Below are 25,132 nucleotides of genomic sequence, written 5' to 3' on the forward strand. Positions count from 1 at the left end.
GTCTGTGACTGTAAACTAAGGCACACTCTTGCACGGATGGTGTGTACAGGGTGTTCCTCTTAGACAAAAGGTAAGTGCAAAGACATGATTTTCGACTATATAAATAAAATTTACTTCCAAAAAATATTACTGCATTTGGTGTTTTGCGGATGGTGTAGCAGAGACCTTAGCACGTGATCTGCATTTTTTTATACTTGTAAAATTCACTGTAACCCCCCATGCCCTCTATCAAAGTATCTGCATTTATAATGTTTCCTCACTGATTTATTCAGGGGTTCACTTTAATTTGTCACCTCTCTGTAGCTTCCAACCCTTTACAGTCTTCTTGTGGACTGCCGTTACGAGACACAAATATTCTTACCCTTAACCCCACCTAACTACCAAAAAACCCAACCACCTCTGAACGCAACCTAAATGTAACGATACCTGCCTAAAGATATATTGACATATTGCTTTATGATCCTTATAAGAAACTGTTCTCTCTGAAGGTTCAGCATTTTTTGCCAGTTTACAGCAGTTTTGCGTTTGAACGATGCACACATAAGTTGCTCTGTGTGCCTCATACTTTAATGCATTTTGTTACATAAAATGTCTACTACAGATGACTTTTATAGGTGTTTGTCAATTTAGGTCATCGTTGTGTGCTGTAGATGCCATCAATGTGAAGGACTTCCTAGTGAAATTACGTGTCTATTTTTTCTGTGAAAAAAATCTATGGCATGCATATAATTTATTGTATGTATTTCTCACATGCAACTCTCCTTGGAAAGATCAAGTAATTAAAGAAAATCTCCTAATGTGAGGGTTATTATATAGAGACTGTAATGTAATGTCCTGCAGGGAATCAAGAGGTTACATTTTTGCAAGAAGTTTATTGGTCAGGGTTTTTTTTTTTTTTGTGGAAGCTGTCTGTTAAATCTTCACAGCTATGATTAACAGATTAAATATCTTACTTATAAATCTGAGTGGGCAGCAATAAAGAATAACAACCTCTGTATTTCCACCCCCTCAACTTAAGCTTATGTCTTCACATTAAACTGAAAAAGTGGAATAAAACCCATCATCTCCGCCTTGTGCTTTGATTTTTCTGTCCCTCCTATCTATCCCTCTCATATAGTATTGGCTGGACAGACAGCTGTCATCATCCCACTTTCTGGTGTGGGGAAAAGCTTTTGTTCTTGAGACAGGTCAGGATTTGCGTGGACACATCTGTCAGACCAAAATAGCTTTCAAGTCCGCAGGCAACACTAGAAAAAAAGTTTTGTCATTCACTTCTATTCCATCCTTAACGTTTCCCTTCATGCTGATGACTGCACGTGATGAAATGTCAACTCAACCTTTGAAACTCTTCAAAGATCAACTGTGTAACAGTGGAACAGGAGTTTACTTTTAAATCAATAAGTCCTCAAAATTCCTCCGAGTCCTCCAAACACACGGAGAGGCGAGACGCTGCAGTCATTTAAACACAAGGGACACTTACTGTCTTCCTTTCAACACGAGAAGTGACAGCAGAAGTTGTGGAAACAATGCAAAAGGGAGTTGGCTCAGTGCCACACTACTTCCTCCTTTACTCCTGACAGACAGAAGCTATAATTGCTTCAGTTGTTATAAAGCAAACATGTCATTTTTGGCCATTGGCTGAAACAGCTAATGACAATGTGCATCTAGTGAGAGAAATTTGTGTGTATTGTGTCAAGACAAGAAGAATTGCAAATACTGTGTCTGTTTACTATAATAAGCCAATTTATTCCTCCTTTCCAATCACAACATTTAAGTGACAGAACACAACAGTGGCTGCATTACAAGCATTTAATAAGATGACTCAGTGATTTCTGATTTCTCTACAAAATCAAAAGAACAGAACCTGAAGCTCTACTGCTGCCATGAGTACATCTTAGACATTGCATCAGAGCGCAGAGCAGATGATTTCTCTGTGTCTCCCCTGATGACACTGTGGATCCAGGGCAAATATGAGGAAAGCTTCATGTAGACTCCATACTTATATCCGTTGCAGGACTTGTCATAGGAAAGGATCCCCGCAGCGTAAATGTCCCCAGTTTCAGCATCTTTGACAGCCAGAGCACCTCCTGCATCACCAAAACAAACATTTTCCTCGAACTTGGTTGGTCCAGTGCAGAACATGTTGTCATCTACAGTCGGTGTGAGCGACCGTAGATGTTCATATTCCGCCTTACAGTCAGAGTGATTGGCCAGGGGGAGCACGAGGTATTTGAGTGATTTAGCAGGGGTGAAGTAGATCCCCCAGCCCCAGCCACTGATGACCCCCGACCCTCCCACAGTGTCTGCCACATCCTGGCCTCTCTCTGGCAGGGGGATGGGGGTCACTTTATTGCTCATAACCACCGGTGCCTTCAGCTGAATCAGAGCCAGGTCGTTGTCCCACTCAGATTGGTTCTGAAAGCCTGGATGGAGAATAACCTGTAGGAAAATTAAATACAAGAGAGGAAACCTGATTGAATGTTTAGTCTTTTATCCATAAACTCACCATAAACCACAATGGCCATGTTAATGTCGAGGAGCTAAAGAACATGTCATCCACCCACACCATTGCATGGTGTGGCTCATCTTTGTATTTTTTATGAGCAGAACTACAATGAAATACCATTCAATACATTTTACATATCACCTGTAATTCATCACTGCATTATGGGTAGCTGTGGAAAACAAATACTTGTCTTGAACTTGAAATAAATCCACACATTAAGGGCGAACAACATGCTTTAGAATAGAGGCCACTGGGTTCTTGAACATGCTCGATCAAATGTTTTTTCCCGCTCACCTTTCCTACAGCGACTTCTTTGGAGGCATTAGCTTCTTCCCGTCTTGAGATTCCCAGGTACACTTTAGGAATGACGGGATCTTTTCCCTGAATGTCCTGTCGACTCTTCTTCACAAAAAGGTTCCTACCAGCCGTCAAAACCCAGCGGTCAGAGATGAGAGCACCACCTGCATAGCCGCCTAGTATGCTGTTCGCAAAGAAGACCATGGCCTGCCAGGGGACATGAGGAGCCAAATTCCCTCCAATCATTCGCCTGGAACGGAGTGATGCTGACCTGGAGGCTGACATAGACACAACTTGACATATTTCGTTTTTTTGTATTTGATTTTTTCTGTTTTACATTAAAACAGATACAGATATTGTTCTATTGTACATTTGTGCCTGCCAAGTGTCTTTCAGCTCAAGATGTTTGGCTGAGTGGCCTGGAAAATTACGCATTGTGATGAACTGAAGGAGCAGAGAAGCTGAACCTACAGCATATTAGGACTTGTGGTGCATGTGACGCAGAAAGGTAGGTACAACGACAAACTCACCGATTGTTGTAACTCACTGCACAGAGCACAATTTCAACAATCACCGAGTTGCCTAGCAACATGGCATTTTGTGTGCGTGCATTACACAGTGTGTATAAAATGCACTGGATCTCTTTTTGTTTTATTGTGTCTTATTGGTTTTGATGTAGGGGCTCTGTGGTGCAAGTTCACACCCTGGAACAGCGTGACGTTGCTCCACTAGTCTGTATACATTGAAATATTGATACGTTTTAATTTGTAGCCTAATCTAAAGCTGTTCTTTAATTTAATACTTTTATTATACAACATCATATTCATACCCCACCCCCTTTTTAAAAATGTAACACAGTAACATTTACTCAGACCACATTTCAACAAAGCATTTTAACAAAGCAAGTAATTTTACATTTACTTGAATACAATTTCTTCAAACAGTACTTTCACTTAATTAAAATATTCTCATACTCTTTCCTTCCCTGTTTTTATGCTGATACCATCTTGTTTACCACTGACTCCACTGCAGAACAGGCTTTCCCCAGGTTACAGTCTGCTTTTTGATGACATCCATTATTAATTTAAAGCTTGCTCTAAACTCCAAAAAGAGCCCATGTATGCATTTCAAAAGCACAAACCTTTGATGCTCCTATAAATTCAAAATGTTTATTTGTTTGATTTTTTAAAATACTATTTGGTATTATTTTGTGTGTCTGTGTCTATGGTTTAATGTGACTGTTTTCCTCTGGTATATACACAATTCATTTTTCACATCTCTCTTGATAGCAATGAGGCCTGAATAAATAATGCCTCTAGCACCTGATATTTTTTCCGAGGTGTCTGTTGAACTCAGACATTAAGAACACTTCACCAGTTTGAGTAGTTTACCTTTGTGTGTTAAACTTGGTTGGTGTTATTTTGCTTGCGGCAGTTTTCCTGCTACTAGAACTTAAACATATTTAATAAAATATGATCCTCAACGCCAGGCTTATCTTGTCATAAAATCTGCACTGCAGTCATTAAAGCATATTGTTATCCCTTCCAGAGATCTGCTGTTTAATGGAGCTTTAGCGTCTGAATGTAATATTCTCATGCTCTGAAGGCTTCTTTTGGAAACAGTAGCTTTTAAGTTATTCATCATGAAGTACAGAAGGGAATCCATCCACTCTTTGTGCTTTTCATTATGAAAACTGCTTCAATGCTTAGCATATGGATGGCTCCATTCCACAATGTAGAAACTAAGTTAATAAAAACTATCCATGATCATTAATCCTGTTGTAGTTCTACATCCTGACAGGGTTTACTTAACCAACAATAACTTGGAGTGTCTTGTTCAATGTATTCAACGCAGTTAACAATGGCTTACAAGCACAATTCCAGTAAATGAATGAATAAATAATTGATGAATGAAAAGACTGCATGAATTAAGAAATAATTCATTAGTTCTGTTACTTTGAATGTTTTCTGTCTCTCATTACTCTCATCTTTTTATTGATAATAAGCTCCCTTCTCTTATCAACAAATGATTTTTCAACATGCCTCGAGTCAGCGAAGTCACATCGCTCACTGGACTCTGATCGCTTGGTTTATTGTTATTGTTTTAAGGGCTATTTGAAGGGAAGCAGGGAGGCAGGCAATTTCCCTGTCAGATACTGTAGCACTACAGCCAAATGAAGAACAATATCTGAAATGAGCAGTAATAGCCCAGCTCTCAGATCCTGCAGGGAAGTCCGTGTCATTTCATGCAGGACTTATCTATCTGAACAGCAGCTGTCGAGGAGGCATTAGTGTAAAACAGTAGCTTCAGACAACCGGAGCCTGTGGTTGCTTGGATCCACTTGAATGTGTTCTTAAGTAAAAGGCTCCGTTCGTCTCTGGATCAGTTATCCTGGACAAATGTGTGTGCTTGTTAATATTAGTGTGTGTAGTCTTGTACTTGCTACATAGTGAAGACCAGAATACATATTTTACTAACGGAGTGAGGACATTTACAGAACGTGAGGACATTTTGGCCGGTCGTCACAACTTCAAAAGGGCCATTTGAGGGTTACAACTTGGTCTTAAGGTTAAGGTTAGAATAAGGTTTAGTTTAACATTAGGATAAGTTTTGGGGTTAGGCATTTAGTTGTGATGGTTCAGGTTAGAGTAAGGTGCTGGGGAATGCATTATGTCAATGAGGACGTACAAGTGTGTGTGTGTGTGTGTGTGTGTGTGTGTGTGTGTTACCTTTCATCCTTTCTTCAGGGTGAGCAACATCTGCCTGACAGGCCCATATAGCCAGGACAAGCACAGTCAAAGAAAACCTTCAAACAATAACAGAGTCATGTGATGTTCAAACATTAAGTGTTTCAGTGATTTTGGATTGATGGACACAACACAAAAAAACTGGCCCATTTAAAGATTAATTGTAATCAAATCACAGAATTAGATAATTAGGCATTTGATTTACAACAGTTGGCAAAACATCACTGGATAATTATTGGAAAATTCAACCAAGCTTTATAGGATATATAAGATCAGACCTTTCACGGTTAAATAATGCTTGTATTTAGAGATTGTAACCTTTCTGTTGTAAATACATATTCTTTTAAAATATCAAGTATATATCATTTAATCAGGTGCATTCAGACTGATTCAAAAATGACAAAAGAATATTTCAACTTACCACATTGTGTTGATAGTATTAATCTTCAGCAGCTATGTATAAAATCTCTCCTCTTGAGTGTGTTTGGAGTTTGAAGCCATGAGTATTTATATTTAGCGAGAAACAGAAACTCTGCCCTGGAAATTTTTGCTCGGCACAAAAAAACTTTGATTCCTGGAATCTGAAATAAACAGTTGCGAAATCTGGCTTTCCATCAACTGGGAAACTCTCCACAGTACGGATTCACAAAAAAGAACTTTTATCCATGATAATTCACCTGTAGGACCAGTTTGTTATATTAAAAAAGGAATTTATGTTATCCCGTCTCTGATTTAACTTAGAAAGTTCAGTTCTGATTGAGTCAGCTATTTTTTTAAACTGTTTTTACCTGATGGGGATCCTGTCTTGGTTGTGACAGGATTGGAGGTTTTATAAAGTAAAACTGTTTCACAAGTCAGTGTTTCAGCAATACAGTCTATAACAGCTTGTACTGTTTGTATCACACTTTTACATCATAAAAGTCAACAAAGGCTAACATATTTATCTCTTGTAGGTTAGAAAGTAATGATATTGCAACACACTATGCTGTTTTATAAAAAGGTACATTTTGTCTTGTCAGATTTAACTGCAGGGGACAAAAACAGTGATTATTTGATCTAACTCCTGACAGTAAATTGTTACTCCTGACCCTGCAGGGAGGAAAGTCCAGCATTGCTGCTTTTGGTATTTACAGAAGTTCATAGAGTTCTTAAAGAGGTTTGTAGTGATGTGGATATATTTAATTTCAGAGTTTGATGCATCGATTTAGTTAGCATTTTAAATTACAGTGCATCACATCATGTCAAAATGCTACATTTGTCAAGTCAGGCACAATGGTTAGTATTAGTTAAGTTATGGTTAAAGTATAGTACCATGCACAAGTTACAGTGTTTGGAATAAGGCCCTACAATGATGAATACATTTTGTACTGATTTACTACTGGTGTCCAGTTTATTTTACAGTAGAAAGTATTGTTTGAAAGCAACAGACCCTTGGGCCAAAACAAATGACAAGGTGCACTACGAGACAAATGCTTTAAAAAGACTCAAAATCAACAAGAAAAAAAATGGTTTGGTGTTTTATCTAAATGTAAAAATGCACATATGTGTGTAGAGTGTGTCTTTATATTGTAACAATATGTACATGAATACTACCACAGAACATGTACGGAGATCAAAAGCCGCCCTTTCCCTTCCATGCAGTCACTAAAATGCAAGTTTACACATGAAACAAGCCATACTAGATATATTGCAGATTCAGAGCTTGGACTTTAATTTGACATGGAGTCTTGAGAATCGGTTTCCTGATGATAATTAGTTTAAGCACATACAGAATTGGATATGAAAATCCTGAAACTCAAACACTGGTTTCAAAGTAATTTCATGGTGGCAGTGTTACTAAAGCTTTACAGCCTTCTGTGACCCAAGGCACACGCACCCTTAACAAGATCAGACACAGAAGCTGTTCATTTAGTCAGCACTTTAACCTCAGTCATCATTTCATTTTAAATCCACTGATCTGGAATACAGAGTAATACAGCCTACAGACTGTACACATATTTCTAGAACATAGTACGAAATTTGATAGATATCTTTGGATATCCATTTAAGACTTTGTCAAAAGCTGTGTTTTAGCTATGCTAGCAGCATGGCTTTGGAAAGTGGTGTCAGACAATCAGTTGGTCCACTACTTTTGGCCAGACTGAAATATGTGAAAAACTATAGGATGGACTACCATGAAAATGTATATAAACACTCATGGTCCCCAAAGGATGAATTATTGTGACACTGGTAATCCTAAGACATTTCATTTGGCGCATCCATGAGAATCAATATTTGTTGTTTTGACTGAATTGTCTCAACAACTATTGGATGGATTTACATAACTTTTATATTCCCCTTAGAAGCGTAATAACTTCCCTTCGTCCTCTAGTGCCACCCTCAGGTCAGAATTTCAATTTGTCCAGTGATGTATAACCAAATACATGCAAAACCAAGCTTTGAGTCTACTGCCAATTAGCAGATGTTAGCACGCTAACACGCTAAACTAATATGGTTGACATGATAAGCATTGTACCTGCTAAACATGCCACTATTACCATTTAGCTAAAAGCATCGCTATGTAGGACGTCACACCAAATTGACCAAAGATCATCAAATTTGAAGATTTGGGGGGGTGGGGATAACCGAAGAGATATGGAAGGATATTACAGGGTCATGGTGTAAGATATCAAGGGGGATACAGACCAGACTAATAATGTACAAAATGTTATTGGACCCCATGTAAGATGGCCAAATTAAAACTGCGGGACTCCATAGGAGTAAAGGCACACTCTTACACATGTTTTACGATTGTCGATGGACCCAGAATTTATGGAAGAATGTAATAGGATTTGTCAACAAAGTACTGGGTACAAAATTTGTGCAAAACCCTGCACTTTGTATATTAGGAATAGGTGTGAGGGGGGAGGGACTAACAGCCCAACAGACCCTGTGGTGTAGGCTGGCCCTCTCCACGGGGTGCAGAATCGTACTTAGACACTGGAAACCTGATAATACCGTACCTTTTAGTGAGTGGTTGGGAGAAATGACTAAAATAGCCAATTATGAACAGTCTATCTTTAAAATTAATAATAGACTAAATATATTTCAGAGGACATGGGGCTCCTTCATGGATGAAATATTACACAGAAAAGAATAGGCTGAACGGATGGTAATGTGTGTTACTCTCATGATGATATATTGGACTTGTATCTTGTCAACATAAAGGATGGTTATTATATAGTGATGTGTGACACCTACACTGCTGTCAATGTTTTATTGTCTTAGCCTATGTCTCTTATAGATGAATTATATAATTATTTACCCTGTGTAACACAACAGATTCAATTTTGCCTTTTTCTGGTTTTGTCTACTTGCGTAACTTTTTTTTTTTTTAACCCCCTTTTGTTTTTTATATGTATGTATGTATGTATGTATGTATGTATACACACACACACACACACATATATATACACACATATATACACGCACATTCTATTTGTTTCATGGTTCTTAGACTGTTTAAGTTCTGTTGTTGTGGAAAAATGGAAAAACTAATAAAAAGTGAGTTACAAAAAAAAAAAAGCATTGCTATGCCGGCAAGTACAAACTACCAGAGCAACTAGCATGGCCATACACTACAGATGGTTTGTATCTTAGACCCCTTGGCCACCACACACCCCCCATCATCATTTCGCATTACTCTAAAGCAATTGCTTGCAGATAGATTGTCACTGTCACCTAAGAGAGAATTCATACAGGTGCTACCTGTTGTTTAATTCATAACATGGTTTGTACCACAGCTTAAGCCATACTGTTTTGGCAGCAGGATATGTAGGGTATATGCTATCAGATATGCGCTGTAGCATTACAAGATGAATCATGAATCATTTGTGCAACTAGGACCCCATACGTAATCAACCCGAAGCCAGGCTACATCTTGTTGGAAAGCAGAATCATGCTATATCATGGAATATATACTATAGTTAGTAATTTGGCAGGTTTACAAAAACCCTTGAGGATTAAGTTATGTAATGTTGCTCAACGTGCAGATTTGTTCCTTCACTCTGGCCTCATCAACATTTCTTCAGCATTCATACTGTATATCACAACTGGATCGTCAATTTCCACTCAATATCTTCACTTCACTTCAGTCTCACAGATTTTTTTTTGTATACACAGGTGAAGTCAAGACAAGGGCAATTCAGTGATGTTGTCGAATGTTTCCAATCATATATGAGAGCAGGGGTCTCGCTTGAGTGCTGTGGTCTCTGTTCCCTGCAGGCAACAAAGAAGATGCGATGTGACCCGTGTGCCAGACACGATCAAAGCCATGCACATGGGCTAAGGCCATCGGGAGCAAAGCTGGACAAATGCCCAAGAGAGGATGGATGCATTTTATCCCCTCTGATGCTGTTATAAGGTCACCTCTCATTAGTAAATGTAGTATCTCTCTCCGGCTCTATTCCTATCTCTGTCTCTCTCATTCATTCTGTGGCAAGAAAACATATAGCTGGTGATCATCAGAGGCAGTTTGGACATGTAGGTGCAAAGAGTGAAGGTGACAAAAAGAACAAAAAGAAATGCACGCTCAAATACACTTAAGGACAAAGAACTTATGAATAAAATAAGCTAAATGAATATAACGAGGCATGGGCTGCAACCAAGAGTTCAAGAGTGATTGAAGCTGTAAGACACAAAGCATGAGAGATGTTTGAAGTGGTGAGGAACAATGGGAAGAAGGAACAAGGGGATGGGGGAGGCACATCAGAAGGAAAGAACGAGACAGGGGAGTAAAACGCTGCTGTGGACTTTACCTTGAAGCTTCAGGGAAAGAGCGTGTCCATGTGATAAGGACTGCAAGCCATGCAGAGGGTGAGGGGAGGAGAGGGGAGGGGGAGGCAGTGAAGTGGGGACTGGAGGTTGAACGCTTCACAGAACGAGAGAGAAGCGGAGGAGGGAGAGGGGAGAGGCTGAATCACAGGGACAGAGAGTTGGAGTGTGTGAGAGGCTTTGTGCTTAATATGTGCTTCTCAGGGGAATGAATGATGAGAGGACTACAGCTCCACTTTCTTCTTCTCTGGAGGATTTTTAACTGGATTTTACTTCCACTAAGACAGCACTTCAATACTGGATTGTTTTCCTGTTATCAACCTCTGTCTGCACAACTGCTCTGTGGTCCTTAACAGTGGAAATGCCGGTAAGATTATCTTCAGGTTTTTTTGTATATGTTCGTGTGTGTGCGAATTCTATGACGTTTTCCATGATAAATACCACACAAGGACATAAAACATTTCTACATTAGTGTGTGTGTGTGTGTGTGTTTTTTTATTTTAAAGAACGCCAAACTTCTGTTTCAGCATTGAGTAAAAATGGATGTGTGTCAGGCTGCACTTACGTATGCGTTTGCCTATGAATTATTTGTTTGCTTAGAATGCTTAATTATTTGAAACATGTGACATTTTAAAAACTGACACGTACTGTACATATTTGGAGTAAATGGTTTTATATTATTGTTTTAAAATGAATTAATTATTAGTAAATACGCCAAAGCATCATCAAAACATTTAAATTAAGTGGCTGATAATGAGCCGTGTTTTCCCAACACAGTTTTTGGAGAAAATACTTGAGCATAGCAGAGGGTTTTCCTTCCTTCCTTCCTTTCCTTAGCTGTTTTAACCCAAAGTTTAGAACTGCAGTTTAGGGAAAATGAGATGATCATTTCCATTAAAAGAAATTTCCTCTGATGGACTTTCCGAAACTGTCAGGTAGATTCCTGCTCAGTGTTTGATCATTCAGACAGGCAGCAGCTGTTAACTGAGTGATGTGTGGTGGGTGTGACGTACATTAGCAGTGTGTGATTTAGACTGGGACTCATTGACAGGATGGAGAGAGCGCGCACACACACACACACACACACACACACATACATAGATACAAATGCAGAGACAAATACACACATGCCCATACATTCACAAATCAATTTGATAATAATCTGTTCAATTACACCCCTTAACTTAATATGTAATAATTTAGTGCATACAAGGTATAACTAAATAAATACTTATTGGATACCTATATGTACATACAAGGGGTTAAGAGGTTAACAATTTTGTATTTAAAAGGGAATTAAATCACACTGTCAGAATTCTTTTTAAATGAGTATCTATTGAATAATTACAGGATACAGTAGTAATACTACTGGGCCAACAGTCTTGATATTAAGATGAAATAATTTATATTATCATTTACTTTAGAATTATGATATGCTTGTGAAAAACACCAATGTAAGCAACATTTTTTCCTTTTTTTAAATGGAGTACTTATCAATGTGACTACAGCTTGAATGTTTTTACAGCTTGAATTTGTTTTTTTGGCTTAGCCTGAGAAGAAGGGTGTGCCTTTATAGTTATAACTGTAAAATAGTTAATAATGCTATAGTTTATGGGCATGACATAGCTGTGGTGAAAGGGCATACAGGCTCAGTCTGCTGGTACCCTGTTTGTACTGTGTAACTGTTCAACATGTAGTGGGTAATTACAAACGCACTTGTATTACAAGTCATTTTAGTCCTAGGTGCCCCCTAAGTGCAAATGTGTAACCCCCTTGTTTCCTGTCTGTCTTCACATGTACCTGCAGGTACCTGTAAGTGTTTACCTGGTACCCCCGTTTGACCAAAGGATTTATACAATAGCTCACAGACAGTAATCTAAAGCATCACCTTCAACTTTAGAATGACTTTTTGAAATATTGAAAATGCTAATACAGTTGGTCATTCAGCTGTATATATTAATCCACACATGGTGCTCTGTAGAAAATAATTACTATTGGAAAAAACTAGAGTGAGAGGTTAAGTAAAACTATTGTTGGGAGGCAGAAGCTTGGCGAGAATAAATGCTGCCAGAGAGAACTTAAAAGAAAAATGAGAACAAAGATATTCCCAGTTGTAAGTGAGACACTAACACAGTGAAACATAAAACACCAATAACAAAAATGTAACATGGGTCATGTGCTTGTTTGTGTGTGTATGAATGTGTTGCACTCCTCTGACAGACTCAAGGGAAACAAACACAGACAGACTGACAGGTCAAGATGTGAAGAGAAAGTCGTCTTTCCGCTCATGTGCTGTGGCAGTCGGCCTCAGGCGGCTCTGAGCCAGCCTGTCCATTATTACTGCACGCGACCCTTCTGTGCATCGGGCGACCTGGCCTGAGAGCCATGACCGAGACCCCACGGTCTTCCTACATATGCCTGATCTGTCACTCAGGGACACAGCCCTGTCAAAGGAAATTCACTGCATGCGTGAACAAGAACCTGAACACAGCACAATGGTCTCTAGAGAACCCAGACTGGTATTTGGTATATTTGTGCGCATGTCAGTCCACCACTTCAGACTCAAATATTTTGACAACTACTGGATGTATTGCTATGAAAAGTTGTACAGATATCCATGGTCCCAAGTGGATTAAACCTAATAACTTTGGGAATCTCCCGACTTCCTCTGGTGCCACCATAGGGCTGACATTTGTGGTTCATAGAGAAATTTCTTGACAACTACTGGATGGATTACCATGACATCTGACACAGATGTTCAAGGATCCAGAAGGGTTCTAATGACTTTGATGATCTGCTGACTTTTCCCCTAGTGCCACCGCCAGGTCAGAGTTTTCGCTTGTTCAGTGAAATATCTCAACATCTACTTGATGGATTGGCACAAAATTTTGTTACAAACATTCATGAATTTGATGATCATCTGATGTTTCCCTTCCAGCCACCATAGAGATGACATTTTTTTTTATATTCTTCTATCGTTTTTTTAACTATTGGATGGGCTGTCATGAAAATTTGCATGATCACCAGATAAACTGTAAAAACATTGACCCTCTGACTTTTTATTTAGTGCCATCATCAGGTCAAAATCTGTTTTTGTCCAAGACTTTATTTCACGGACTAATACCTGCAGAAATAATCACATTCCCATCAGCCTCAGTTGTGCCAAGTGTTAAGTGTTAATTAACAAATGTTCCATAGGAATCATTACGGTCCATTACACCAAATAGGGGAAGTAATGCAAGATTAAACAAGACACGATGTGCTATAAAAGATAAGGTTAGCATTTTGCTATTTAATTGTTATTGTCAGATCCCATGAAAAGAGCAAAACCAACAGTCCGTTTCTCAGTACTGTCTGTGCCTCTCAGCTCCAAGCCCATTGCCTCATACTAAAGGCATTAATATTTAAAAACGAGTCGATTTTTTCAGGCTAAATAATTACCAAAAGCAAATGGGCACTATAGTTTTTAGCAAACTAAAGTAAATAGAGCATTTGTTGGGGACTATTTTCAGCTGTATATATTAATCCACACATGGTGCTCTCTGAGTATTTACTGCACCAGGTCAGTGTGTGAAGGGTTGACTCAAAACAAACTAAAGTCTCCTTGTTCACAATGAAGGACCACATCACCCAGTGCAATATTGTAGCCCATTTATCTGTTTTTAACAGTTTTGGGGGGACAATGGCAGTAATAGGTCATATCAAGCTTTGGATACACAGACAATAATTTATTGTGGTTGAGGCTTGTTGACAATAAGAAAAATATATATCAGTGGACTTTAAACATAACAAGAGGAAAACTTCAGACTCACTGTTCCCCTGTTGGCTTCTGATGATGTTGGCCCATAAAGGTGACAGGTTGTACTCCAAACAATGCATAATCCTCAGTTTGTCCCACTCCAGACCAAGGGTGCCTCTGAAAATGACAAGAAAACCATTGCCTTTATTTTCACATGACATAATGAACACTGTTTTCACAAGATCAGATGTGTAAAACCTTAAAACAGTAAAGCACTCAGCAGCACCTTTATATCGGTTACAATTTTATCAAAGCTCCTCACAAGCACCGCTGATCAACTACCAACACTGTGGGCAAGAAGAGGAGGAAAACACCATCAATTCATATTATCATCTTAAGCCTTCACACAATGAAAATAAAACCTTGAAAACTGATAAATGTAGAAAATTAAAAGTATGACAGCGTGCTGTCGTTGTAGAGAAGGGCTCAGGTGAGGCAAAAACACTAAAAGGTGGAAGACAATTGGGATACTTAGGAAACCTTTATGCGAAAACTCATACGCCTCCTTGGAGTCATACCTCAATCAAATGTGAACACAGACACGATAGACGAATCTCTAGATTAAATATGACTTACAGTTTTCGAGGATGTCATTATCTCCGATGTCTATGAAGAATAAGCATCCATAAATCCACTTAGAAATCATAGGGACAAGACGCTCCGCAGGACTTCAGGACTTCCTTGAGAATATTCATGTTTTTAAGCTTTTTTCAGTATTACAATAATTCAGCGATAGTTGTCCGTACATCCATTGGTACACTGGAAACAAGAACAGCTAAAATCTAATTCGGCATACTTTTAGTGGTGCCAGTTTGCCAACATGTCAACAAACATGGGCTAAAAAATGGGGCTCAAGTTGTAGCCCACAGCTAATTAACTCACTGGCTATGGCAACTTGGCAATTGGCGACAATGGCAACTTTATACTTCCTGTTTACATCTTCCAAAGCATTATGGGAATTATTGTTCTAAAATTTAGAGCATGGTTGCCCTTCAAATCTAAGAGCTAGGGGGACAAAATCGATTTATATTAGTTTTTTCATGTACTTGCACTCAATTTTGTCTGAGGTGACAAAATAATCCACAGAAGATAAAGACTGACTGGTATTTTGAGATTGCAAGTTGTGGTGTAAATGGGAAAACAGTTTACAAAAAGCAAAACACACACAGAATGGTGAATTTTGTTTTTTTCAAGGAATGTTAACATATAGATGTAGGACATGTTGTACTGTGTAATATTTTATTTTCCACTCACTCAAAACACAGTTAGATCTCTACATTTGTATTGATCGTGAAGATTTTGGGATTCTCCCTGACAGTAAAACTCTGTGTTTGTGTTTGTGTGTGTGTATGTGTGTGTGCGTGCGCTATCTTTGCTGTCAGCTGCTTGTCTCACTATGCCTGAGGTCTTGCCACAGGGAGTACTTCCGCCTGTCATCTTCACTCAAGGTAAAAGCAAAAAGCCCCTTAATGAGGTTCATTCTCTATCCTCCCTAAAATATTTTTTTTTCTTTTGTTTTATCACCAGCACTATCAGACAAATTAAAAGTAAATGGATCGCTCTGTTATAACATAAAAATAATCACATTAAAGCTGTTAACAATACAAGCAAGTAACATGAGGTGTTAAATGATTTATTCTTTAACTTCCCCATTTACATTGCACATTGTAATTCATAAATAACTGTGAAGTTGAATGATTCATGGATAATTTAATCCACTCATAAAAAGCTCAAGCAGAGTCACAGGAGAAACTATGATTGACGTCAGAATATCTTACCTTTCCCTCCACCCCCATCTTTATCACCTCAGATATTCACACGATTCTTTCTTAATGTTAACACTCAAAACTCTCTGTTGGAAATGTTGGCCTTGATCACTTTAATGAAACTTTGTCATCATTGCTGCAGCTTTGAGGGTGTGAAGTGAAAAACACGGTGCAGCAAAAAGCCCCAATGCAGATGGGTTTTCTCACAATCTAACTTTTTACCAAACGTAATGATAAAAGATGATTATGCAAAACACAGGATTGCATTTATTTACAGCATATCTGAATATTAAATCTTAATGAATCTTTGCATGGCACCTGCACCATTCTTAAGATTAGACAACAAAAACTACTTTAAACGGCAGTATTAACTGTTGGTTTGAGACACCACAGCTAAGAAAAACTGCAAATTACTAATCTTCTGTTTGGGGTTCCTCTTTAACTCCTTGATAAATCTACTTAACATGTTAACCAGTAATGTTATGAAATATGATTATAATTTTTAATGATTTTTTGCTACATACACATTTCTGTTTGAGGTCTCAGAGACCCCCAGTTGTAAAACATGGTTAAAAACAGTGTTTATTTCCATGTGTTATACATCTGTGGTTGGTGATGGCAGTATTATTACCCATGCAACATCCTAAATTAATTTATTGGGATTAGGAGAGAGGAGGAATTAGATGTCTCTAGGGTCTGAATGATGTAAGTAATGTCACTTTCATCAAATATGCATGCCCACATTTGATGTAAGTGACATGCAGAGGAATCAGAGGAAAGGAAAAAAATGCTTAAATTCTTGCTATAATTTTTTTACAAACAGTTGTGGGGTCTCTGGACCCCCAACAATGAGGAGGTGAAGCCATTCTCAACAAATACAAGAGCTAATTCCTACCAAACCTCACCTGTGCCGTTAGTTAAGCAGGCTTGAACAGGATGCTTGATAAAGGCACATCATTTCACGCTGTCTTCTCTGAATGTCAGTGATGATTGTGATCATGTAAATACCAAACCAACTGTGTAGGACAGTGCAGAGGCTACAAACAATAGTGTCAATCATGCAATAAGGAAGTCATTCGACGCAGTCTCTCTGTCTGAGTTGGATCCTCACCTGAGGCAAAAACACAGCCTCCTGTGTGCTCATTTCAAAACAGTGGACTGATAAAACAGGTGAGCTGGAGGCAGAAATACCAGGATAAGACGAGTCCTCTAGGAAGCTGAGAAATATGGTTCTCGAAGACTTATAAATGACAGAACCTATTTTACTAAGCAAAGAGTTCACTGACAAAATATTCGATTTTACAAGACAATATCCAACTGTAGAGTTTTAAATTTTTTCATGGTTAAATTTTGGCACTTGTTAAGGTTAATGAAAGATCATGGGTAAAGTTAGCAGTGACTTGAGACAAAACACGTTTATTGACATTTAATTGAAACTACATTCGGTTCATAATCTAATACAGAGTGCTTTTGTTTCCACAGGCAGGAGTGTGGATGCAAACTTCAAACTCATGTCAAAGTCCTGTGCTTTCTAGGACTGATATCTTTGAGGGGTGGAAGACACAAAAATAAACTGATAAAAACAGAGGTGATTATCTCAATAATTGAATTTCATTTAAAGCCAATTTGAGTAAAGCAGTTGTGATATAATGTCAAGAGAGCCATGTTTCATTTTTTCCCGTGTTGCATTCATCATTCTTCTTTCACAACACATTGGCTGACAATTGCCATTTGTCATTTAAGGAAAATTGTCTTAAAAGACATCGGAGTAGCTAAAATATTGAAAAAAAAAATTGTGTAAGAAAAATGCCAATGAATTTATAATAGAAGGATTAGGGATGAAATGCAAAAATTGAGTGATACATTCTCAGTTAATTTGATAAATGTGACTGACATTTTATTTGAAACAGTGCTGCTTTGATAATTGACTGATCTGTGTCAGTGTTGACCGTCTACTATCCATCATTCACAATACCCGACTGACATTTATCGTTTATAGCAAGCAGTTTTTGGAGCAGAGGAGCACTCTCTCTCCATATTTACAGTGTTCATTCATACCAGCTACGTCAATAAATAAATGAATATCCAGGAAAACGATTTACAGCATGCGAGCAAACAGGAATTCAAATTAAAGTCTTGTTCAAAGCTTGTGTGCGCTGGCTGATATTGTGACACAGGCAGCAATCTTAACTAACAATGTTAACTGAATCTGATATGAAAATGTATCAGTGGGTTCACTGTGAGACGGTCCGAGCGTCCCTCGTGGTCATAATGATCAAAGGCCTCAATGGCCCAATATGTTTTCAAATCCAACTTTGAGCCTATGAGGGGAAAAAAAGAGTCTTCCTCCTTGCTATCGTATCATTTTTAACTCACCGCTGTTCTTTCTCTCTCCCTGTGCTTCTCACACACCAGGCGCCAAATATCATCAATAACATATAGTTTTTTCCAGATCCTATGTCTGAAAAGGGCTTTTGTAATTACTTTAGGTCACTTCGTGGAGATCTGCTTTCACATTAAAGAGTCTTTTTGTGTTCATCTGTGTTAGAAGTGCACATTAAATCTGCTTTGACTGAATGCTGTTTTAAACAATAAAACGTGAATTTTTTGATTAAAAAGATGAAGGGTTCCAATTTTATGCATCCACTGGATTGTCTATGCTATTACCACAGCATATGATTATGTTAGAAGAGCAACAGAGGTTTGATGTTGATTTAATCTTATTTTCATGTGTTTTCTTGATACAGAATCTGAAGTAGCTTTCTAGCGATAATTCCCATGTGTGTTTACCAATAGCCTTATTGAATTTAATTTGTGGAAGGGCTACTTTTGATATGCAATTCCTCTGACTCTTCATTAAATCCTGATCAATATACTGGGCACAGGACACACACCCAGAAGTATTTTTTTCATTTCAAGACCCTCTCATTATTCAGAATCTCATTCACTGCTGATAATAAAGGACTTCAATTCTCGCAGCTGTGATGTTTCATTAACTGTGTTTCTGCCCCCATTGCCAGAGTGAGAACATGGGATTTGGTTTGGTCTCAATATGTCCACTCCTGTTACCCTTTGTTTTCTTAGATATGTGTACCCTCCTGCTCTCCGGCCCAGTGAACAGAATAAATGATTGAAGGACCTGTGTATTTAGTTGTCAGCTGAGAGAGACATTTGGTACTGAACTTAGAGTTTCTGCATGGGTACTGACAGCGTCGAGGTGCTTCCAACAGCGTTAGGGCACAAGAACAGCATGTAATCAGAACACACAAATAAAAAAATCAGCAGTGCATATTGGATAAAAGACTATATATGTATATAGACTATATATAGTCTATATACACCCTACTCTAAGAAAAATTAGCCATTCATCTAAAACAGTTGGAGGGTAAATTGCACCATAAACACACCACCTCCCCCACCTTCAAATGTTGTTCAACCCTGGTCGCTAGTGTTTTCAAATCTTAACATAGTTTCAGCTCTCCACACACTCTATACATTACTGGATTGTGTGGTTGGCTTGATATTTCACACAACATTACAGTAAATCAATAAAGAAAGGTTTTGTCTAAGATGATCAATGTGCAGCCATGAAATTCACATTTAGCAACACAGTGAATGGCAACCAGGTGTGTGCATTGTTGTCTGATATTTTCAAAATGTATAATAAGAATCACCAAACCTATCTTAATCTTTTGTATCACTGTTATCACAGATTATACAGGTTAACATATTGTAGTAAGGATCTTTCCGAAGTGGTCACTCTGAATCAACAACTAGCTCAATGGGACATGGTTTTCTAGCTAAAGGACAAAGCTAAAAACTATCCAGTAAGACTAGATTGTGCTTTTGGGTTTTGGTTGGTATGAACACATACAGACATTTGCAGCTAAAACACACTGCAGAGGGCAAATAAAATGTTAACTGTTGAGCCCCATTTAGAAGGAGAAAGATTTGTACAATTCAGCCAAACCAGTGGGCAAAATCTGTGGAAAAAAGTCTGCTCTTTACTTGCAATGTCTTTTGCAGTTTAATTGTTTTAGAAATGATAATAATGTTGAAGACAATTGGAGGGAAGGAATTTTGAAGGTGTTATTTTGTCCAGGGGGATTTTAAATTGGCAAACTTAGTAGCTGAAATGAGAGATGGAGGTGGTGTGAACACCGCTGTGTGATCCAAACAGTCAAGACTGATGTTTTTCCAGCAGGACTGATGTGAGATTGTTAACTGTTGTTTTTAAGTAACAGAAAATTCTGTCAGAATACTATGACTGAATGTGCTTGACATACATATTAATGACTTTAAGTCGCTTTTTACAAGATTGGATCATTATTTGGACAGATGATTTAACTTATATTTCCATATATTTTGTATTTTTCATCAGGATAGTTTCCCCGTCCAGGACATGGTGTCCTGAGCAGCCCTACCACCTACACATCACAAGGGGTAAAACCAGTCTATCCTGGGCCATGACTGCTCTGCCTCCCAACGTCAGTGTTCCTGGGAGTACAGCAGTTCTGCTGCCAACTACAGACTATCCATTTAATCTGACTGCAGCCGCTCAGGCAGGACTCGGTTCAGGCCAGTCACTGGCCCCTCTCTGTACCCTCTGCTGCTGTGGGTTTCTCAATCGCACCTTGGCAGTGGTATTCATGGTCAGCCTGGCTTTTGCCATTGTGGTTGGAAATGTGGTCACTCTTACAGTCTTTGTGCAAACGAGGCAGTCCCGCACACCACAGGGATACCTGAAAGGTAAATATTGTTTACCTTCTTACCACTTCTTACTAACAGTGCTTGTTGATAGCAGAACGTTGGTCATTTCATGGTTATTTAAACTAACCTGCCAAGTGTGAGTAAGTGTTAATATGCTTATTAATTTCACAATGCTGCAAATTCAGAGGGTTCCATCTGGCAGAAATTCAATTCTCATAATGAAAATTACAGGCAAAGAGGAATTTCATATTTCATATTTCAACTAAAATCCATGTTGTTAAAGAATAATCAGAATTCATTAACTTGCCAACACCAATCACCTTCTAAGGTCTAATTACAAAGACCCCCAAAGGTCCTGGTTATTTATTATAGTGCCATGTCTGATTAAAATGGTTCCACATTCCACTGACCAGGTATGATTGTAATCTAATTTCTCATGTTTTTTTATTCCAAAATGGAGGTGTATCAACAAGAAAACAGCCTTTATGTGTCACCTTAGCCTTCTTCTTCTTCTCTCTGACAGTGTCTCTGGCAATAGCAGACATGATGGTCGGTGTCCTCGTGGTCCCTTTCTCTGTCTACACTGAGATCTCTCTCATGGTGACCAGTGCTCCTCCCATTTGGTACCAGGGTAGCTCCACTCCTCCAGCCACCTCCTCCTCTCTTGGGGGACTAGTAAGCCCTTGGCAGCCCTGCATGCTGATTGGCCCGGTGTTCGCTGGATGCACCTTTGTCTCCATCAGCACCATCTTCCTCATGACACTGGAGCGAAGTGTGGCCATCCTACGGCCACTCCATAAGGACGCCTTGGTTACCAGGAGGCGAACTCTGCTCCTCATCCTGCTCTCCTGGGCTGCCAGCTTCCTGCTCGCTCTTGCGCCCCTTATCTTCAGCAGCAATTTTACTTTGGAGTACAATGAGTGCAGTCGTATGTGTAACTACACCCCACTATTGTTTGGGAGCCAGCTGCCACCTGATGCCAACATTTTACTGTTATTCCCAGCGTTTGACTTCACACTGCTCGGAGGCACGTTAGCAGTTAACATTGTGTCTTTCACTAGCATCCGACGGTACTCCCGAAAGCGCAAGCTGCTCTCAGAGGGGAGTCTGAGTGATGGAGGGGGAGGAGGAGGAGGGGGAGGAGGGGGAGGAGGGGGAGGGTGCCCTCACAGGCCCTCCTTTTCAGACATCAAAGCTGCCAAGACCATTGGCATACTAACATTCGCCTTCACAGCATCCTTCTCTCCCATCGCAGTGTTTGTCCTCGGGAACGTGGTGGGATACACCTGGTGTAACTTTTCCTTTTTTGCCTTCTGGATCCTGACAGGAAACAGTTGTTGTAATGTCATTATCTACAGTGTCAGGGACCACCGCTTCAGGAAGGGTGTGACCCTGCTCTTTCAGCGAGACCAGTCCCCCCCTCATGGTGAGAAAACCTGAGGGGTACGGTAATTCAAAAGCAGCAAGCGTAATGCTTTGCGGCAGCATTCTAGTAAGTTTGTTTTAAAGGAATAGTTTGTTGTTTTGGGAAATATGTGTGTTAACTTTCTTGTCAAGAAGATGCCATTTCTATGTGGTAAATATGTACCTTGAGCTTTAGCATAAAGCTTAGCTTGGCATAAAGACTGGAAACAGAGGAAAGCAAACCTGGCTCTGTCCAAAAGTTACAAAATCTGCCACACTAATTAACATGGTACATTTATTTTACACTTAATGCGTGTTAAACACATTGAATATATACTGCAAATTATTGAGCTTTAGAGGTGCTTGTCAACAATTTTTCTTACGTTTGGACAGAACCAGACAAGCTTTTTTTCCCCCTGTGTCCAGGCTATATGCCAAGCCAAGCAAACTGTTTCCTGGCTCCGGCTTCATATTTACCATAAATCTATGAGAATGGCATCAATCCTTTCATCTAATTCTTGGCAAGAAAGTAAATAAACCCAACTGTATGTCCCAAACTGTGTAACCATTCCTTTAATTCAAGTGTAAACTCCATGTAAAATTAACAAAAATCGTTTATTCAAACATAAAAGGATTGATGTTAACTTAGAACTGTAAATGGAAGCCAAATTCAGAGTTTTTGGCCTCCATCCACATTTGTCTTTGGACAAACAAACAATATCTATGCATTGCATGATAATACAGTTTTCAGGGTTGGACCAAACACAAACACTGTAGGTCTCGAGGGAAAAGACCATTCTACTGCCACAACAATCCACATCCCCTCCTCTGGGCTCCTTGTCTCACCTTCCTCTACCATAAAACCTCTTTCCTGAAGCTTTACATCAGTAAATTCAGCAACCAAACCTACTGTATCTCCAGGAACTGCACTGACAAGCACACAATTAATGTCTTTTTTTTCGTTACTGGTGGGTTTGTCATGTATTTATTTACAAAGGGTGTAGTTTGTGTGCTTAGAAATCTTGCTACTGCCCTCTTTTTAGTATAATGTGGATTACAAATGTTTCGGTTAAGGGAACAGTTCATACCATAGAGTTCAGGCTGTGGTGGTACATACATTTATTTTTGATCTTCTAATTTCAATTTATTGTTATGATAATCTGCCTCAAGTACCAGAAATGCACTTTATCAGTTACTATGTGAGTGCCACACGTCAGGCAATGTTAATTTTGTACAAGTTTTATTTTTAGCGTTTTATAATATGGGTTATTTTTGTCTAAGCTAATGTGAATGAAAGAATGATCTGTATATTTATGAAATCAGTATAGACTAAATGAATGGGATGCCAACCACAGAGATTTAGTATAAAAAAGCATTATGATTATAGCAGACCCTTATACTGTGCCAGCCTATCTTTTCAGGGTATTATCTATTTGTAATATAAAATTATCTCATCAGTGTGTCAGCTACAAGTCTTGTGTATTGTTTGGAATTCTATATTGTACAATTTAACAATATACTATCATATATAAATGGGATTGAAGAGCATTTTGCGGCATAAAATGGTATATTCATTCATGATAAAATTGTTGCATTGCTTGTAAATCTGCCATAATGGACAGACCTTTGATGTGGTAACATTTCAACAACAGAATCAACAAAAAGGGAAAACTAATAAACATAATAAAGAGACTTATTGTCATTAATTGCTCTAAAATGTTTCCAGGTTTATTTTGAGTCTAGAAACATCATTCCTATAGTTCAATTGACATGATAGCAAAAGACAAAAATATTTTGTCCTGTTTACCATGAAGTGCCCATTAAAGGAATAGTTCAACATTTTGGAATATATGCTTATTTGCGTTCTTGCTGTGAGTTACATGAGAAGATCAATGCTGCTGTCACATCTGTCCATTAAATATGAAGCTACAGCCAGGAGACAATTAGCTTAGCTTAGCATAACTACTGGAAACAGGTGGAGACAGTTACCCTCTCCAAGGGTACAAATCCACCTACCACTTAGGCTAAGCTAACCATCTCCTCACTGTCCTGGCATCTCCTGTAGCTTTATATTTAATGTACAAACATGAAAGTGGTATCATTCTTCTCATCCGACTCTCAGAAAGAATCTGAATAAACACATTGCCCAAAATGTCAAACGATTCCTTTAAAGCTGACCGATCATCAATCCAGTACATGTTCATGGAAGCATTTTTTGATATCAACGGTGCTGTGATGTACTGCAAGTTGACCGAACAACAAACGTCAGGGAATTTAACGGTCAACCAATAGACAACAAGTCTAATATGCTAACATGTCATGTGCAAACTTCACTGAATGAATGAATATCTTACATGTACAAACTTATAGCTATTTTCTGTTTTCAAGCAAAAACTCTGATTATTTTTCTAGTTTAAAAATCTGTCACAATCATGGAAAAGTTTGATATATCTACATCATCCTAATCATCGTTGGTTCTGTGTAAGAAAACAAGTGATTATTATTGTGCTGGTATTGAATCACTGTACAGAGTTGTATCAGTAGTGCAGAATTCATCAATGGTGACTGATTTGGTAAAAAATAAATGTGTCTGGGAACATTTCATTTGTGAGTTTAATGGGCTTCAGTGTGACAATAATACACTTACTCCACTGCTGTAATATTTACAGCCTCAGAAGTTAGACAAGCGGCTGGAAAACCACTTCAGTGTTTGTCCATTTACTCTGGAGTACAGTTGGCTTGATGCCACTCGGATCAAATTTTTCACGTTATATAATTTGGAGAAAGAGATACTGTAATGCTGCAACATCCCTGGATACCCAGCATGAGGAAGTCTTTTATAGTGTGCAGGTAAGAAACCAGAGTGAGGTCTAGTGTGCTGCCTCATCTCTACACTGTAACATCTAAAATAGCACAGCTTAAGCCTTAAGACACAGAAGAGAGGATCTTGAAACCTAGTGACCCAAATAGTAATTTGAGTGTGTGCGTGTTTGCAGAGATGAGAGAAAGAGTTTGTATTTTACAATTACTCTGTTGGAGAGTGATCTTGCAATCTGAGAGGGCATTAGAGAGCAAGATGGAAAGGTGAGAG

At 38.7% G+C, this 25,132-nt stretch overlaps 3 protein-coding genes across 3 annotated transcripts in view; 1 reads left to right on the top strand and 2 right to left on the bottom strand.

Moving 5' to 3' along the window:
* dpep1 (dipeptidase 1) overlaps positions 1-25,132 on the bottom strand; it is a 73,964-nt gene that overhangs the window by 21,229 nt on the left and 27,603 nt on the right. The gene's annotated exons all lie outside the window — the stretch shown is intronic.
* Positions 1,731-6,102, bottom strand: hp (haptoglobin). Its single transcript, XM_070832578.1, has 4 exons — positions 5,972-6,102; positions 5,533-5,609; positions 2,801-3,081; positions 1,731-2,439 (listed from the first exon to the last, which is right to left on the bottom strand). The coding sequence occupies exons 1-4, from the start codon at positions 5,974-5,976 to the stop codon at positions 1,873-1,875; spliced, it is 930 nt and encodes a 309-aa protein (XP_070688679.1). The 5' UTR covers positions 5,977-6,102; the 3' UTR covers positions 1,731-1,872.
* Positions 20,394-22,077, top strand: LOC139205962 (beta-2 adrenergic receptor). The gene is made up of 2 exons (XM_070836225.1): positions 20,394-20,676; positions 21,161-22,077. Exons 1-2 carry the CDS (start codon positions 20,394-20,396, stop codon positions 22,075-22,077), a joined length of 1,200 nt encoding a protein of 399 aa, XP_070692326.1.

The sequence above is a fragment of the Pempheris klunzingeri genome, chromosome 1 (assembly GCF_042242105.1).
Source record: "Pempheris klunzingeri isolate RE-2024b chromosome 1, fPemKlu1.hap1, whole genome shotgun sequence".
NCBI classification, from domain to species: domain Eukaryota; kingdom Metazoa; phylum Chordata; class Actinopteri; order Acropomatiformes; family Pempheridae; genus Pempheris; species Pempheris klunzingeri.

Coding starts and splice junctions, on each gene's coding strand:
- hp (XM_070832578.1), bottom strand. Junction 3,082..5,532: donor CCCTGAAGAAAGGATGAAAG/GTAACACACACA, acceptor TGTCTATGTCAG/CCTCCAGGTCAGCATCACTC. Junction 2,440..2,800: donor AAGAAGTCGCTGTAGGAAAG/GTGAGCGGGAAA, acceptor ATTTTCCTACAG/GTTATTCTCCATCCAGGCTT.
- LOC139205962 (XM_070836225.1), top strand. CDS start 20,394: ATGACTGCTCTGCCTCCCAACGTCAGTGTTCCTGGGAGTACAGCAGTT. Junction 20,677..21,160: donor ACCACAGGGATACCTGAAAG/GTAAATATTGTT, acceptor TCTCTCTGACAG/TGTCTCTGGCAATAGCAGAC.